General features: G+C 35.8%; 1 protein-coding gene and 1 long non-coding RNA gene across 8 annotated transcripts in view; one reads left to right on the top strand and one right to left on the bottom strand.

Annotated features, from left to right (window-relative positions):
• Window positions 1–20,415, top strand: part of LOC117335215 — a 41,076-nt gene that overhangs the window by 5,129 nt on the left and 15,532 nt on the right. For all 7 annotated transcript variants that reach the window (XR_004534313.1, XR_004534312.1, XR_004534309.1 and 4 more), the window contains exon 2: window positions 3,285–3,402. Coding sequence is in view for 1 of the 7 variants with exons in the window: in XM_033895201.1 (XP_033751092.1) it covers window positions 3,285–3,402 (118 nt within the window). In the remaining 6 variants the exon portion in view is untranslated. The remainder of the gene's footprint in view (window positions 1–3,284; window positions 3,403–20,415) is intronic.
• Window positions 1–20,415, bottom strand: part of LOC117335219 — a 28,509-nt gene that overhangs the window by 5,507 nt on the left and 2,587 nt on the right. The gene's annotated exons all lie outside the window — the stretch shown is intronic.

Below are 20,415 nucleotides of genomic sequence, written 5' to 3'. Positions count from 1 at the left end.
AACTTAATAACTCACAGGGGCTTGACACATTAATATGGACCAGAATAAAAGAAAATAACTCCAGGGCTTGGCCTCTAAATCAATTAAAATAAGAAGTAATGTAGGGGTCTGACCCTGGCCGGTTATATTTTCATTCTGGGTCATACGAATGTGTCTAACCACTGTGTGTTAATTACCACTGGATATAAAGTAGCAATGACCGAACAATTGATATGAAAAGTGGTCGGTTGATTTTAAAAAAAAATCTCTTTGATGAGGACTAAGTCACTTATTACAGATATGTTTGAATGAGGCTGAACACCAAAACCGATACAATGTACAGTACTAGTATATAGACATGCTGTACCTAAATCTGCATGTGGATGATCACAGTGAATAAAGTACATTTAAAAATTCTGGAATTACAAGAACAAAATCAATGTTTAACATAAAAAAAATTGGCATCCTCACTCGATATACCCAATTAAATTATCAATTTCATTGACCTCAAAGACTTTCTTACTGCAATTACTGGTATGGATCCCTTCCTTTCAACTTTCATTTCCTACCTCGATCCCTTCATCTTCATACACTTTTCCTTTCCTTTGTTTTCTCTGTCTTTCATTTTTTTTGCTTTTATATATTTTCCCTCTCCTTCCTGCCATATAATATTCCCTCACCTTTTTATCTTCATTTCAGATTTCTATTGATCTCTATAGAACTGTCATTTCAATATTTGTTGTTTTTTCCTTCAGTTGGTCAGTGTCTTTACTTCTCTTTCCTCAGTTCACCTATACTATACCAATACTGATATTATATCTTGGCCTAAAATTACACTGTTATTGTCTCATAGGATTGTAGTAAATGTATTATAATTAAGTTGAGATGTTAATTATATTGTATTTATTATAAGTATCAAGCGAAGTGGTTCCACTGTCAGAGTTCCACTCTCAGAGTTTCACTGATCATAAAGTGATTATAGGAATTCAGTGCCAAAATCTAATGGAATTCCAATGTAAGAATATCCTAGATTGGTCTGTATATGTCTGGTTAAATCATTCTTGATCCATATAGTTCCCATTAACAGTTATAACAGGTACCCTGCAATGCAGTATACATGTTCTGTTTTTTAAGAAGGAATAAAAATAAAATTCTGTTCCCATTTGTGTTTAAAGTGCATTGTGATAATTAATTATTTGTGTAGGTTATGATTATATGTGTAGATATATCTGACCTTGAGTTTGTGTGCAAGACCTCAAACAGCACCTCTCAACAAATCTAAAAGAAATCAAGGGTCTAGTCTAGACTTGGTGAATGAATTTATATAGACATGCATAGGATCATGTGTCAAGGATGTATTCCATCTGTGAGCCATTTATGCCTGCCACTGTTACTGGGAGTATAAGAAATGCGTCATCTGCACAACTCTGCTTATGACTAATGTTATTGATGTACATTAGTTAATTCAACTGAGCAATTGTTACAATTCCAAATTATATTCAAGTCTATGAGTAAGAAGAAATCATTCCATTTTGTCATCACGAACATTCGTGTCCATCGTATAAAATCCAGATGTTCTAAATGAATACCGGAAACTTATTACAGTATATGAAATTATTTTTAGTTGAAAATAAAGGTTTCTCAACATCCGGGAAACAGTTACTTTATCTACTGTGGTCTTAGAGATATTGTTGGCATATTTCAATCGCTTGGCTTTATAATAGAAATGGAGTTTGTTTTTGTGTCGATGTTCTTTGATATTCATCTTTGATACCGATACTCAAAGCAAATAAAACTATATATCAACATCAGAATGCAATACCAGTATCAGTAATTAAAACTTAAAGCTTGGGTAGTTAACGTTTTCTTTTTTAGTTGGGAAAGTTGGCCTCTTCCTAGTGTTTCAACACAGCTGGGAAGCATTTCCATCTTTTATCACTTATATTTCGTGGATTTTTATTTCTGATGTTCTTATAATTCACCGGCCTGATCAAAGTTCCCAGAGGAATACACTTCCACATTAGAAACAATTACTTTATACTTGTGGAGGATATCAATAATCACGGTAATTTGAAGGTTTCTAACAGGCGAGTTGTATATAGCACCATGAGTAACAAACATAAATTCTGTGTTACCTTTGTTAATTAACTATCCATAATTAGTGATGGGCTACTTATCTAACATGCCAAGTATACCACATACTTTAAAAAAAAAATGAATTAAAACAAGGTAACAATTTTTGTGTTTAACAATCTTTAAATTCATAATTTTTTGAATTTATAAGTGTTTTACTAGTAATTCATTCTTATTGACTTGCCTAATACTTTCATAATTTCCTCACGCAAAGTCATTGGAATTATCAAACATTTTCTTGTTCTGTACATTGTACATGACACATAAAAATGAAATTTATGTAAAAATGAACTTGTGAGTTTTTAGTCCTGTGGTACAATTACAACGGAAACAAATTCTGAATCACTTAGTTTTGTACTGGTACAATTGGTAGATACATAATTGTGGTACTTGATTGAGTGTATAAAGTAGTTCATTCAAAACAATTATAACAACTGAGAATTTTTAACCACAAGGACAGTACAGGTATAGTGAAAAACATTGTGCCTGTTCTTGTGAGGTATTTAAATTTCTGTTGATATAAAATTTGATTTTTGTGATTCAGAGGAAGTAGTGAGTCATATATGCTAACCAAAAAAAAAAAAGAGATCTGGAGGAATGTTTAAGCTGGACTTGATTTATTTACATGTCAAATCACAATCTTGTACGAGATCTGATGTCGGGGATGTACTGTAGCATATGAATTAAATACATTTTGTATCACAGTCTCTGTTTTATTTCAGGGTGGTAAATTTCTTTATCGTTTCTTCATTCATATATGTATGTATGAACGCCAGACTGTTCAAGGAAGCTAGTTGAATCATACTATAAAGAGCTGAAAAGATTCACCAGTTCCTTTGCTACTGACTAAAAAACTCCCAATATTTAAATGGGTCCCATTTTATTTATCATTGTAAATGGTGATTATGATGTTAGATTGTTGGTTTTTTTTTCAAAAGAGTTAAAACAAATTCAGCATTATAATTACATTATAGATAACATACGAAGTTACAAATGCTCTTTTCTGGAACATATTTTCACTAATTTATGTGAATATTGATGCATATTTGTCAAAATGTAAATATCTATCATATTTTAATAAATGTAAATTTAAGCCACACATCTACAAATTTAAATATTAGTACATATTTTTACACATTCAAATATTATTACATTGATTCAATCCCTTTCAGATACAGTTAGGTGATTACACAGAACCACCGGATAGGAAAAAGGACAGTGTTGGAGGTATCCGTCGTCCAAAACCTGAAGAATACTCTGATCCCTATGATGTGGATCGACTCCTTCAGGGTACGTACATGTGTTCTATACAGAGATTGAAAGTGGTTATGTAGTTAGATCATACAATATGTAATATATTTAATGTTCCCAAATATTAATTTGATCAATATTTCTATGGAACTTCTATGAAAACTGATTTCATATGAAATTAACAAACCTATTTAATGCCCAAAGTTCAATACTTACTGATCTCTGGCAAATATTGTGATTAAAAGTCCAGAGGTGCCCTGTTCACTGATAATACAGTGCAAAAACAGATAATCTTTTATAATTATGCCCCTTATGCAATGTAACTAGCTAATCTCAGGAACTGCTGATACGCTCCTCACCGAACTGTGTTTCGGGGTGTCAATTAAGTGGCAGCAACAGATATTTTCTGATTTGTTTTCTATACTGTACGAAATAGATAAAACATTGTGGATTATGATTATACTGTGCTGAACAAATGTTTTAATTCAACAATATGTAAGATTAAAAAATAGTAATCTCCACATAACAAACACAAATGAATGATGGACAAGATAAAGTTAACTACTACAAATGAATGATGGACAAGATAAAGTTACTGTGCTACAAATGAATGATGGACAAGATACAGTTACTGTGCTACAAATGAATGATGGACAAGATACAGTTACTGTACTACAAATGAATGATGGACAAGATACAGTTACTGTGCTACAAATGAATGATGGACAAGATACAGTTACTGTACTACAAATAAATGATGGACAAGATAAAGTTACTGTACTACAAATAAATGATGGACAAGATACAGTTACTGTACTACAAATAAATGATGGACAAGATACAGTTACTGTACTACAAATAAATGATGGACAAGATACAGTTACTGTACTACAAATAAATGATGGACAAGATACAGTTAACTGTGCTACAAATGAATGATGGACAAGATAAAGTTAACTACTACAAATGAATGATGGACAAGATAAAGTTAACTACTACAAATGAATGATGGACAAGATATAGAGGTTACACAACGAGTGGTTGTTGGATATGGAATTTATTTCACACGAGTAAGTTATTTTTTAAAAGTTGCAAAAGACACCAGCTTTAGTGAGTGTTTTTTGCAACTTTTAAAAAATAACTTACTCGTGTGAAATAAATTCCATATCCAACAATCACGAGTCGTGTGACCTGTTTCTACCACAATAATATCGGCTTAAATCAAAGGGAGACGTGGCCAAGTATAATTTCGCGTATGCAAATAAAGTGTACCGGTGACGTCCGGGACCCGGTGATGTGACGTCATTAGATTATTGATGACGTCAATAACAATTGCAGCTTTGGTCAAAGTTCACCGTGTTAGCCAATCGAAATGCGTACAGAGTTTATACCACGTGTGGTATAAACAGATTGTTAATCAACAGCTGTAATGATTAACTGATGGTCTGAGAGTTGAATAACACAGAGTATTGTGGTAGAAAAAGTTATAACTACTACAAATGAATGATGGACAAGATAAAGTTAACTGTACTACAAATGAATGATGGACAAGATAACGTTACTGTACTACAAATGAATGATGGACAAGATAAAGTTAACTGTACTACAAATGAATGATGGACAAGATAAAGTTAACTGTACTACAAATGAATGATGGACAAGATAAAGTTAACTACTACAAATGAATGATGGACAAGAATAAAGTTAACTGTACTACAAATGAATGATGGACAAGATAAAGTTAACTGTACTACAAATGAATGATGGACAAGATAACGTTACTGTACTACAAATGAATGATGGACAAGATAAAGTTAACTACTACAAATGAATGATGGACAAGATAAAGTTAACTGTACTACAAATGAATGATGGACAAGATAAAGTTAACTACTACAAATGAATGATGTACAAGATACAGTTAACTGTACTACAAATAAATGATGGACAAGATCAAGTTAACTGTACTACAAATGAATGATGGACAAGATAAAGTTAACTACTACAAATAAATGATGGACAAGATACAGTTAACTGTACTACAAATAAATGATGGACAAGATCAAGTTATCTGTACTGCAAATGAATGATGGACAAGATAAAGTTAACTACAACAAATGAATGATGGACAAGATAAAGTTAATTACTACAAATAAATGATGGACAAGATAAAGTTAACTGTACTACAAATGAATGATGGACAAGATAAAGTTACTGTACTACAAATGAATGATGGACAAGATAAAGTTAACTACTACAAATGAATGATGGACAAGATAAAGTTATCTGTACTGCAAATGAATGATGGACAAGATAAAGTTAACTACTACAAATGAATGATAAAGAATACAAAAAATTGAATATAAATTCTGTCAAAATTAAACAAAGTGCCGGAGGATGATGTTACTTATAATCATATGTAGATATTTTAAAATTTGATCAGTTAAATCTTCTTAACTATACAATATGTAATTTTTGATACAGTTTTAAAAAAGGTGTCTTAATAAAGCTTCTCTGACAGTTTAACATGGTTTGTATTAATGGGAAAACATGGCAGCTTGTTTTTTGGCCGTGTTAGTATTAATTAAAGTGACACATGGCAGAGATTTCTACACCTGGCACCTGCTGTAATCAGTGAGTGTGGTGTAAGCTGTCATCCTTTTTACCAGAACATGTATAAACTCACCTCCCTAGCTCCAGTTTCCCTTTTGTTTACTGCTACTATTATTGTTATGTATTCTCCCAAACTGATCCCTATCTCCATGTTTTAAATGACCATCTCTCCAACCCCCACACAACTTCATGTATATCCTCATTGACATATGTACAGACTGAATCCTTTACCTTCTTGTTACTCCCTCCCCCTCCACACATGTACAGACTGAATCCTTTACCCTCTTGTTACTCCCTCCCCCACCCACACATATACAGACTGAATCCTTTACTCTCTTGTTACTCCCTCCCCCACCCATACATGTACAGACTGAATCCTTTACTCTCTTGTTACTCCCTCCCCCACCCACACATGTACAGACTGAATCCTTTACCGCCTTGTTACTCCCTCCCCCACCCACACATGTACAGACTGAATCCTTTACTCCTCTTGTTACTCCCTCCCCCACCCACACATGTACAGACTGAATCCTTTACTCTCCTTGTTACTCCCTCCCCCACCCACACATGTACAGACTGAATCCTTTACCTCTCTTGTTACTCCCTCCCCCACCCACACATGTACAGACTGAATCCTTTACTCCTCTTGTTACTCCCTCCCCCACCCACACATGTACAGACTGAATCCTTTACTCTCTTGTTACTCCCTCCCCCACCCACACATGTACAGACTGAATCCTTTACTCCTTGTTACTCCCTCCCCCACCCACACATGTACAGACTGAATCCTTTACTCCTTGTTACTCCCTCCCCCACCCACACATGTACAGACTGAATCCTTTACCCTCTTGTTACTCCCTCCCCCACCCACACATGTACAGACTGAATCCTTTACGCCTTGTTACTCCCTCCCCCACCCACACATGTACAGACTGAATCCTTTACTCTCTTGTTACTCCCTCCCCCACCCCACACATGTACAGACTGAATCCTTTACCCCTCTTGTTACTCCCTCCCCCCACCCACACATGTACAGACTGAATCCTTTACCCTCTTGTTACTCCCTCCCCCACCCACACATGTACAGACTGAATCCTTACCCCTCTTGTTACTCCCTCCCCCACCCACACATGTACAGACTGAATCCTTTACCTCTCTTGTTACTCCCTCCCCACCCACACATGTACAGACTGAATCCTTTACCCTCTTGTTACTCCCTCCCCCACCCACACATGTACAGACTGAATCCTTTATCCCCCTTGTACTCCCTCCCCCCACCCACACATGTACAGACTGAATCCTTTATCCTCTTGTTACTCCCTCCCCCACCCACACATGTACAGACTGAATCCTTACCCTCTTGTTACTCCCTCCCCCACCCACACATGTACAGACTGAATCCTTTACCCCTCTTGTTACTCCCTCCCCCACCCACACATGTACAGACTGAATCCTTTACCCTCTTGTTACTCCCTCCCCCTACCACACATGTACAGACTGAATCCTTTACCCCTCTTGTTACTCCCTCCCCCCCCCCCACATGTACAGACTGAATCCTTACCCTCCTTGTTACTCCCTCCCCCACCCACACATGTTCAGACTGAATCCTTTACCGCCTTGTTACAACCTCCCCCACCCACACATGTACAGACTGAATCCTTTATCCTCTTGTTACTCCCCTCCCCCACCCTCACATGTACAGACTGAATCCTTTACCCCTCTTGTTACTCCCTCCCCCACCCACACATGTACAGACTGAATCCTTTACCCCCTTGTTACCCCCCCCCCCCCCCACCCACACATGTACAGACTGAATCCTTTACCCTCTTGTTACTCCCTCCCCCACCCCCACATGTACAGACTGAATCCTTTACCCTCTTGTTACTCCCTCCCCCACCCTCACATGTACAGACTGAATCCTTTACCCTCTTGTTACTCCCTCCCCCACCCTCACATGTACAGACTGAATCCTTTACCCTCTTGTTACTCCCTCCCCCACCCACACATGTACAGACTGAATCCTTTACCCCTCTTGTTACTCCCTCCCCCACCCACACATGTACAGACTGAATCCTTTACCCTCTTGTTACTCCCTCCCCCACCCACACATGTACAGACTGAATCCTTTACCCCTCTTGTTACTCCCTCCCCCACCCACACATGTACAGACTGAATCCTTACCCTCTTGTTACTCCCTCCCCCACCCACACATGTACAGACTGAATCCTTTACCCTCTTGTTACTCCCTCCCCCACCCACACATGTACAGACTGAATCCTTTACCCTCTTGTTACTCCCTCCCCCACCCACACATGTACAGACTGAATCCTTTACTCTCTTGTTACTCCCTCCCCCACCCACACATGTACAGACTGAATCCTTTACCCCTCTTGTTACTCCCTCCCCCACCCACACATGTACAGACTGAATCCTTTACCCCTCTTGTTACTCCCTCCCCCACCCACACATGTACAGACTGAATCCTTTACCCTCTTGTTACTCCCTCCCCCCCCCCCCCATGTACAGACTGAATCCTTTACCCCTCTTGTTACTCCCTCCCCACCACCACAATGTACAGACTGAATCCTTTACTCTCTTGTTACTCCCTCCCCCCCCCCCACCCACACATGTACAGACTGAATCCTTTACCCCTCTTGTTACTCCCTCCCCCACCCACACATGTACAGACTGAATCCTTACTCCTCTGTTACTCCCTCCCCCACCACACATGTACAGACTGAATCCTTTACCCCCTTGTTACTCCCTCCCCCCCCCACCCACACATGTACAGACTGAATCCTTTACTCCTCTTGTACTCCCTCCCCCCACCCCACACATGTACAGACTGAATCCTAACCCTCTTGTTACTTCCCCCCCCACCCACACATGTACAGACTGAATCCTTTACCCCTCTTGTTACTCCCCCCCCCCACCCACACATGTACAGACTGAATCCTTTACCACTCTTGTTACTCCCTCCCCCCACCACACATGTACAGACTGAATCCTTTACTCTCTTGTTACTCCCTCCCCCACCCACACATGTACAGACTGAATCCTGTACCGCCTTGTTACTCCCTCCCCCACCCCACACATGTACAGACTGAATCCTTTACCCTCTTGTTACTCCCTCCCCCACCCACACATGTACAGACTGAATCCTTTACTCTCTTGTTACTCCCTCCCCCACCCACACATGTACAGACTGAATCCTGTACCGCCTTGTTACTCCCTCCCCCACCCACACATGTACAGACTGAATCCTTTACCCCTCTTGTTACTCCCTCCCCCACCCACACATGTACAGACTGAATCCTTTACTCTCTTGTTACTCCCTCCCCCACCCACACATGTACAGACTGAATCCTGTACCGCCTTGTTACTCCCTCCCCCACCCACACATGTACAGACTGAATCCTGTACCGCCTTTGTTACTCCCTCCCCCACCCACACATGTACAGACTGAATCCTTTACCACTCTTGTTACTCCCTCCCCCACCCACACATGTACAGACTGAATCCTTACCGCTCTTGTTACTCCCTCCCCCACCCACACATGTACAGACTGAATCCTTTACTCTCTTGTTACTCCCTCCCCCACCCACACATGTACAGACTGAATCCTTTACCGCCTCTTGTTACTCCCTCCCCCACCCACACATGTACAGACTGAATCCTTTACTCTCTTGTTACTCCCCCATCCCACCCACACATGTACAGACTGAATCCTTTACCCTCTTGTCCCCCCCCCCCCCCACACACCCACACATGTACAGACTGTATCCTAACCCTCTTGCCCCCCCCCCCCCCCCCCCCCCCCCCCCCCCCCCCCCCCCCCACACACACACATGTACAGACTGAATCCTAACACCTCTTTTTACTACAATTATTTACAAGTAGATTTTACCCCCTCCCCTCCTCCCTTTCAATTAATTACTTTATTTACAAGGACATGTATACCCCCCTCCCCCCATCTTCTTTACAGACTGAATCATTAACCCTTCTTTACTAGCCCTTTATTTACAAGTACATGTACTGTTATACTGCCACCCCCACATGAAACTGTTTCCCCATAATGATGGGCACTGTGTGTAGAGAATCTCTTTACTGGTATTAATTAGCAATTAGACTCGGAGTGTTCCACTAATGAGGTATTGTTTACAGACTGTTTTACAATCCTGAAGTGGTCCACACGTTATCAGGAACACTTTTGTCAAGTGTAACTAATGGTGTAGTATTATTTATGTAGACTGCCAATTACGACTAGTACATGTAAACTTCTACAGCTGAAGGCTGCCTTCTCTGTGTAGGAGCCATCACTGTTGACAAATCTTAATGTTGTTAGATTTCAAGCCTAAAAGTGCATTTTTCTCAAAATGCAAAGTGCAATAATGTGCATGGTTTTGCTAAAAATATCAGACAGACACCAATGTATACCAGTTTTCAGGAAACAGAATCTATTCATATTTGATAAGGTTTTGCTAAAAATATCAGACAGACACCAATGTATACCAGTTTTCAGGAAACAGAATCTATTCATATTTGATAATGCCTAGATTACTTTATTGATTGGTTCTAACCAAAGCTTTATGAAAAAATACTTCCCTAAAATGCAATGTATTAATGACTTTTCAGTGGATCTGGACTCATGTATTTTCATATAAGCAATTGGATCCTCTAGATCAGACTAAAGTAGAAGGTGATCAGATTCCTTAAAGGTTTCCTTTTTGTGTGTGGTTGGGTGATGTGAATTTCCTCGTCAATTATAAATTAGAATAAACAGAAACCATAGCTCGTCCTCAACTGGGATTTGTTACAATGCTTCAGCTGGACATAAAGATATTGTTAGAAAAATGGTCACAAGAATCTACTTTGAAGACATTGAACATTGAATCATCATTTATTGATTTATTTCATAAATATAATGAAATTATGGCTTTAAAAGTTTTATGTTAATTGGTAAACAATTAAAATATTTCCTTTAGAAAATATTTAAACTTAATTGGCAAATTGCTAATTATATTACTTACAGCAACTACATGTAGGTTATTCTACACAGTATGATGTACTTAACGTATATGTATAATACATACTGTGTAAGGATTAATCTCCTGCACTTTGAACAGGATGTTAATTACCTTTACCAGGACACCTATCCTTGATAACAGTTTTGTCTATCTATATACAAGTATACAGTACAGGGCATGAAGTGCGTGACATGATATATAGTGGAAGACTCTAGATCTAGAGTTTGTGTACATGTATAATATATATAAGTGGTTTTAAGTGTTCTGCGAGATAATATACTCTGCCGTTTAGTTTGTGACAAATTAACCAGTTCAATTAAACCCTGTTGTTTATTTGTTGTTTTCCTCTGTTTTGTGTGGGTTGATACACTCCAGGACGACTACTTAGTGTGTACCTACATGGATGTCCTACTTACTGACTGGCTTTTTATCACGGATTAGGAAGGGCAGCAGGGCTGGTCAAAACATCCTCTGATTTTGTAACTTATGGACAAACAAACAAATGATGTCAACAAACAATTAAATCACCATGTATTGACGCAAATAAAACTCGGATCAGGATGTACATGTAACAGTTTTAGAGTGAATCTTTCCAAGCCTAATTTTGACAGTGCAAGCTTAAAATTATCAGTTGTTTGCTGTATAACTTACAGTAAATGTGACTTTCTTGAGAAATTTTATGCTTTTGCAGAGTTAAACATTACAGAGACACTATTTAAATTAATAGGAGATATTTGGGTTATAAAATACAGTAATTATATAAACAATTAGGAAATACCATGTATCAGTATGATGTTTAGATTGGTATAATGTTGTTTACATACAGATCAGTATAAAGTTTATCATAGATTGGTATAATGTTTCTTAAAGATCAATATAATATTTATTATAGATCAGTATATTATGTTTATTATAGATCAGTAAAATGTTTGATATTATGAATCAATATAATTATAGATCAGTATAATATTTATTATAGATCAGTATAATGTTTATTATAAATCAGTATAATGTTTATTGTAGATCATTATAACGTTTAGATCATGTGTTGATTATAAATCAGTATAATCTTTAGATCAGTATTATGTTGATTATAAATCAGTATAATGTTTATTATAAATCAGTATAATGTTTATTATAAATCAGTATAATGTTTATTATAGATCATTATAATGTTTGATATTATGAATCAATATACATTTGTAATTATAGATCAGTATAATATTTATTATTGATCAGTATAATGTTTATTATAGATTGGTATAATGTTTGATATTATGAATCAATATAATTATAGATCAGTATAATATTTATTATTGATCAGTATAATGTTTATTATAAATCAGTATAATGTTTGTAGAGTGAGTGAGTAAGTATGTAAATGTTTCCGAAGTAAAATATATATATAGGTACCTATGTATATTATGCCTTGGAAAAATAAAACAAATATAAAAAAATAATGTTTGATATTATGAATCAATATAATTATAGATCAGTATAATGTTTATTATAAATCAGTATAATGTTTATTTTAAATCAGTATGGTGTTTGTTATAGATTAGTATAATATGTTTATTATAGATCATTATTATAATGTTTGATATTAAGAATCAATATACATTTGTAATTATAGATCAGTATAATATTTATTATAGATCAGTATAATATTTATTGTAGATCATTATAACGTTTAGATCATGTGTTGATTATAAATCAGTATAATCTTTAGATCAGTATTATGTTGATTATAAATCAGTATGGTGTTTATTATAGATAAGTATAGTATTTATAAAAGTCAGTATAATATTTATTGTAGACCAGTTTAATGTTTATTATAGATGAGTGTAATGTTTGATGTTATAAATCAATATAATTATAGATCAGAATAATGTCATTGTCTCGGATATTAGGAAATATTTACTCATCAACAAAACATTGGCAGTAAATTATGTGTGGATTTGTTTTGTGTACCGTACAGATGTAGTAAGGGCAGTAACTCCCGCTGATATTGTGTCCTCATACTGTTTTTAAGGTTCACAAATCATATCTTCTCTGATTACTGGTGTTAAATAGCTTTATATTTGACAGGTGTTCTTGTATAGGTTTTATCCAGGATTAATCTTGTGTCGTCGATATCAAAAGCTGATATGAGGTGTCACAAGATATCTCTATAAAACTTGTTTATAATCATAGTTCCTTATTTGACACTTCTTCCTTTATTGAAATAGAAGAACTAATTGGTATATTAAACCAGAGACATATATACAGAGAGATTGGCAGCTCTCTATTTGCCCTTGTGTTTACATAGTGGCCCCTGGCCTTCCCACAATCCTTTGCGGTCGCTCGGTTCAGTCTTTGCTAGACGCCATATTGGAGAAAACTTGAAAACCAGACACATAATTATCGATAATTTCTATTTGAAATCATCACCAAGATCCAATTATGTGCTTTAATTTTATTAATATCAAAGTGCAGAAGTGTCATCAATATGAAATATATCACAATTTGCTGTTCAAGTGTTTGTATTTTGAGTATGAAAGTCAAGCACAACGCAGGAAAGATCGGCGGGAATCTCCAATTTTCGAAAAGTCCCTATGGGGTTTTCGAGAATACGGATAAATGACAACAATGTGCATGATAATCAAGACCACATTCCATAAGTATGATAGTGTTTGGTTAATGTGGTAACTTTTGTAGTGGCCTAGATAAAACAATGTGCTTTTTGTGTGCGTTTAAAATTGACGATGTTTTGGTCGGACGTAATGGCTGCTTAATTACAAAACTTGGACATGTCGAATAGGACCCAATGGATTTTAGAAAATACGGATAAATGGCAACAATATGCATGATCAATAAGACTATATCCCATAAGTTTGATAGTTTTTGGTTAATGTGGTAACTTTTGTAGTGGCCAAAATAAAACGATGTGCTTTTTGTGTGCGTTTAAAATTGACGATGTTTTGGTCTGACGTAATGGCGGCTATTTACAAACTTGTACGTGTCGAATAGGACCCAATGGATTTTAGAAAATACGGATAAATGGCAACAATGTGCATGATCAATAAGATTTTATCCCATAGGTATGATAGTTTTTGGTTAATTTGGTAACTTTTGTAGTGGCCTAAATAAAACGATGTGCTTTTTGTGTGCGTTTAAAATTGACGATGTTTTGGTCTGACGTAATGGCGGCTTAATTACAAACTTGGACATGTCGAATAGGACCCAATGGATTTTCGAAAATACGGATAAATGACAACAATATGCATGATCAATAAGACTATATCCCATAAGTTTGATAGTTTTTTGGTTAATGTGGTAACTTTTGTAGTGGCCAAACTAAAACGATGTGCTTTTTGTGTGCGTTTAAAATTGACGATGTTTTGGTCTGACGTAATGGCGGCTTAATTACAAACTTGGACATGTCGAATAGGACCCAATGGATTTTCGAAAATACGGATAAATGACAACAATATGCATGATCAATAAGACTATATCCCATAAGTTTGATAGTTTTTGGTTAATGTGGTAACTTTTGTAGTGGCCAAAATAAAACGATGTGCTTTTTGTGTGCGTTTAAAATTGACGATGTTTTGGTCTGACGTAATGGCGGCTTTATTACAAACTTGGACATGTCGAATAGGACCCAATGGATTTTAGAAAATACGGATAAATGGCAACAATGTGCATGATCAATAAGATTTTATCCCATAGGTATGATAGTTTTTGGTTAGTTTGGTAACTTTTGTAGTGGCCAAAATAAAACGATGTGCTTTTTGTGTGCGTTTAAAATTGACGATGTTTTGGTCTGACGTAATGGCGGCTTTATTACAAACTTGGACATGTCGAATAGGACCCAATGGATTTTCGAAAATACGGATAAATGACATCAATATGCATGATCAATAAGACTTTATCCCATAAGTTTGATAGTTTTTGGTTAATGTGGTAACTTTTGTAGTGGCCAAAATAAAACGATGTGCTTTCTGTGTGTATTTAAAATGACGATGTTTTGGTCTGACGTAATGGCGGATTAACCAGAACATGTCGAATAAGTTCCAATACTACGATACACACATGCGCATAGCCCGATTTACCTGCGCTCGCGTGTGTTTGATAGGAGACAGGACGCTCTCGATAAGGGATATGCTTGAGTGGTCACGAATAAAGGGAGCCACTATGTGTACGGGGAAATAGCGATGTTACTAATCTCTCTGTATATATGTCTCTGATTAAACGTTACCTGTTGAAGTAAGATACAGGAAAATATTTGGTACTGGTTATCATATAGCAGGCCTGTTTTACATGCAAAACACTTCAGTCATAAATATCCCGAGACATGTAATAACATTGTGACATCACAGATGATTTATGATGTCATAATTGACATATGACATTGTACAATTGTAAAGAGACACACAACCTCCCAGTCAAAATTTGCCTGTCTGATGTAGCACTTAAGTTTGAGAGTTTTCATTTACCTTCTCATAAGCAGAGTTATATGTGATAAACAAAATCTTACACTCGAGACTGTCATATAAATGGAATTTGTTAAAGGGACATCATGGTAAAAAGCTTTAATGGTTAAAGTTATGGTTTTCTGATATTCACAGTCGATTTCCAATGTCCAGCTTGATAACTCGATTTGTATGGGAAATCCCTGTCAAATTTAGGGCTGATAATATTCCCTGACGGTTTTGAAAACGAGCTCATTCATTTGTAAATACGAACACATAGTAGAGGAGACAAATCACAGGGATTGGCATGGCAGGTAAACATGTTTTTTGGCATCAGCTTTTGTTTGTGAGTGCGGCAAATTTTATTTGATAACTCAAAGTCAATTCAGAATTACAAAAATAAAAGTGATGTCCTACAGTATTTACTCAAAATTCTATAAGTTTTCTCTCCATCTGTCTAGTACATATGTACACAACCTAAAGTTTGTCAGGAGCTTCATTCCTTGAGGAATTTTGATCAAACTTCACACAAACATAAAGGATTTTTAAATCTTGGGACAAGTTCAATTTTCAGTGTCAATAAAGTTCAAGGTCACTGTTACTTTTTTTAGCAGGGACAAGTAGGGGACATGTATTGCTTCAGCAATACTAGCATGCTTGTTGTTATGAGGTGTTGACATTTGATCTATATATTGCAATAATGATAAAAAAAACAGTAGAAAAATGATATAGTTACCATGATGTTGTTTTAAACAAATTTGATAATGTTATATGCCACAAGTGTAAGATAACATAGAGGTACAATAAAGATAAGACCATTTTGACTACATCTGACTGTGTAATCATGGTGAATGACTGCTGTCTCAGTATACAATATTGCGATCTGTTTTGTGTATAAGTCACAATATAAAACAGCAAACACACTCCAGTCATGGTGAACTCATCTTTAGATATTTGAGAAATAAATTTTACCAGTAATTTCTTATATGAAAATGCAGTGTAAATTCCCTGGAGTGTATATACCGGAGATAGTACACATACACATTCTTATGTTTATCTATTGCTTGTATATCAGGGAGTTATCTCCCCTTTGACCTGCATAAATCACCCTTACAGACATTTTCCTAATACATTTACATAGAGATATTTTTTCATTATTTTACAACCAATGCTTGCATGTTGTTTGGATTATATTCTCCATTGGGACTTGAACTTCATCATTATTATCAACTTGGACTGCCATTGCACTATTGACTGTCAATGTCCTTTAGCCCATATAGATATTAAAATCCTGAACTAACATTTGTTTTCTCCCATGGGGATTGTAAATGTGTAGTAAATTTTGATTTAAAATGAGTTGAAAGTTTACCATTTCGTAATAATGATCGCTGAATATTCCACTTAAGTTGTCAAATATTCCATTTCATATCAAAATTGAGGATTTCATAAAAAATGATACAAATCAGACAAAATTTTATAGAAGGTCTGGATAATGTGACTATAAAACCTTACATGGAATTTAGTGAATTTCACTGTGCATTTTAACTATTATGATCTTTAGGAATGATCATTATTAAAATTTAAATGTATAGTTCAAATTTCATTCTCAAATTACTGGAAATCATCCAGGATATGAGACAGAAACTGATATCTGGGTCTTTACTTCAAAATAGAATGAATGAACACTTTTATTGTTAGAATTGCAAGTGACAAGTAATAACAACATTCCATTACCAGTATCAATGTGTAAGTGTAGAAGTCCTGTGTGTGGTCTCCGCTAGAACTGCTGTAGTCAGTCTATCAGTGGATCATATAATTACATAATTGTATGTAAATAATAAAATATATAAAATATTATTGTTGGGGAGTAAATGATATGCACCTTGTTATTGTGCTTACTGGAAATATTTGTATATAGATGTTACAGTTTGTTGGAAAACATCCTTGCATGAATGTTGTATGATTATGTAGTTACACGGTACATTGAGGATGGAGGTTTTACCAGCCAATTGACACACTGTGCCTGTTTTTTACTATGTTTTACAGAAGCACATACTTGAATCAATTATCCTTATCTGAATTTTGATTGGATATGTTAGGTTTTCACTTATCTGCAACAAACATGATGCCCACGTGTGAATCTCTTCTGAGTGTTTTTGGCTCTGTATCATAAAAACCAGACAACTTGTTGGAGCTATCTAATCACAGCTGAGCAAGTGTGTTGGTACAAACACACAACACACCATTAACTTGGAGAGAGCTACGAGAAAATTAGGTAAGGATGAAAATTCTAACATTCATTGATTAGTGTATCTATGGATATTTTGAAATTGATTAGGCAACCCTGCAGCATCAAATGCTAAGGAATTAGCTGTGCTAGCTATTTTTGTATCAGGACCACAATTTAATTTTTTCATATCTGTGTTGGCTGCTCTCTTTTTATACTAAATGTACATCAATTATTTTAAGCCTTCAAAACAATTGTTTAAAACTTAAACTATGTATATGGTGGTGCACATTTCATTTATAAATTTTTTAGAAATTATTACTTTCAGATGGTATCAGATTTTGTAGATATTAATATATAGCTATCCACTTTAATAAGAAGGTTACATCTATACGTGATTTCATCTGAGTCATGATAATTGTTTGTGATAATATGTTGAAACCTTAAAAATGCATGATTTGTGATCACTCGGTCGATATAATTTTAGTTCAAACAAATTCCAAAGTGCCATCCTGTGTAGAACATCAAAAGACCAATTGTAACTTAACACAGTTGAATATCAGTTATATAAAAGAGGCATGGCTGTAGCCATAGGATAAGGATTCAAACCTTATCCTTTTCTGTAGTTTCTACAGTGTTATGAAAACAAACAGGAGTTAGAGTTACTGATGATTGATTTCGGAAAACTTCCTTCCCCATGGATGTCGGAAAACTTCCTTCCCCTTGGATGATGATACATCCTATCAAATCTGCAGGGCCATGCCCCCTCCAAGCAACTTCACTCAATTTCCCTCCAAAAACTGTTTGTTGTAAGTTTGTACAAGGCACAGAAAGCATTGAATGGCTGATGTATTTAATATACAATGGTTTGATCTAGTTTCTGCAGTAAGATTGCAGTTAAGAACTTTTACGCCATTTGTAATGCATGGCCCAGTTATGGAGTTCAACCTTATTAGTTGTCACAGCCACTTTTAGTGACATAAATGGGGTGGCTACTTGATTCTACTTTTTGTGGTGGCAGCATAATGTAGCCATTTTTAGTGACTTAATGAAGTGGCAACATAATACAGCTACTTGATGTGATTTTAATATGGTGGCAACTTAATTAATGCAGCCACTTTTAGTGACTTTAATAAGGTGGCAACATATTCTGCAGCCTCTTTAAGTGATTTGAATATGGTGGCAACTTAATTCAGCCACTTTTCATGACTATTGGATAGAAATATACTACAGCCATTGCTGCCAATTGGGTGGCAATTAACAAGAAAACATTAAGTAAGATGTCAACATAACACAGCCACTAGCTGTTATTGACTTTAATCAAGGCTGGCAAGGTCACCACCAATTTTCATGACTGGTATTATTGGGTAACACATATTTGTAACACATATTTGATGTAGTTGCCATGGCCATAGTGTTCATGTATATATGTATACTTGGCTTGCTTGTAACTTGATGTAACATTCAATATAGATTTCTGTCTGAAGTGTGGCATTGATTTCTGAAATCCTCTAGTATGTAAAATCTTGTTTATTGGAAGAAAAGTGTTCTTACTGTTTCTGACCTGAAAATCCCTGTTCAATCCACTTGAAATAGTGTTAGGAGATATTGCTGTAAAATTCTTGGTTATCCATGCGATTTACAATTAATGGCTATATTAATAGTTGTGTTTTTTGCTGTTTTTCCAGCCCTGTTGTCTGGTGTAGAGGGTTCTATAATGTTGTGTTTATTGACTGATTGATGGTGTGTAGTTTTCTCATCTGATGGCCTTAATCCTGTTGCTTCTGTGGTGTTACGTTACTTGAGAATGTTCAGTTCGATCCTGTAATTCTGTGATGTGCTTAGTCATCACTGGTCTGTTGTGAATACATCTTTATACATGTCATGAAAAGGTTCTATAGAAATGGTCAGATCAATAACAGATGTACATATGGACTATTTACATACTGGAAGTGGCAGGAACTGTTGATGGTGTGTTACTACATAACAATGCTGACAAAAGGCAGCAACATTTTAAAAATTAAGTGTCACGCTTATGAGGACTACTTCCCTATTTACTGCCGCAAGCTCCGAGTGATCCTCAGTATCACGTCACGTTAACTGGAAAACTTGTGTGTTTGTATTATATCATCCATTGTCATCAGTATGGTTTGTATTATGTTTTTTCAAAGTTAAGTTTCAAAAAAGATACACTTTTCATTTTCAGTAATTATAGCTAATTATGTAATTGATGATGTTAGTTAACAGTATGAAATATTTTTCTTATTTCTTGTTGCAATTTAATGTTGATGATATTTTAAGTTTTATCATCGTGTAATTTTAGATTTTGTTTTGATTTTGTTTTGACAGCATTTGCTCTGTCCCTTTATAAATTGATAATGAACAAAACTATATAAAAACATAAAAAATGTCAATTAAACAAGGCTTCATAAACAATAGAGATCCCCTTGCATACCAATTAACCCAAATAGAGATCCCCTTGCATGCCAATTAACTTGTGTGAGATATTCTCATTAACTTGACACATCCGTGAAGTTTTACCAAAATATGGTTAACATGAAGTTACTATAGAGATATGAAAAAAAGAATGATTTTCTATAAATAGTAACTGTGACCTTGACCTTGGTCTAGACACCCTGAAACACAAACACATTCAAGGTATATTCTCATACTTGACCAATATATATGTATGAAGTTTGATCAAATTTTTTTCTAAAATGATGCCACAAAA

The sequence above is a fragment of the Pecten maximus genome, chromosome 9, assembly GCF_902652985.1.
Source record: "Pecten maximus chromosome 9, xPecMax1.1, whole genome shotgun sequence".
In the NCBI taxonomy this organism is placed as follows: Eukaryota; Metazoa; Mollusca; class Bivalvia; order Pectinida; family Pectinidae; genus Pecten; species Pecten maximus.
This window is presented reverse-complemented; position numbering and strand designations above follow the sequence as displayed.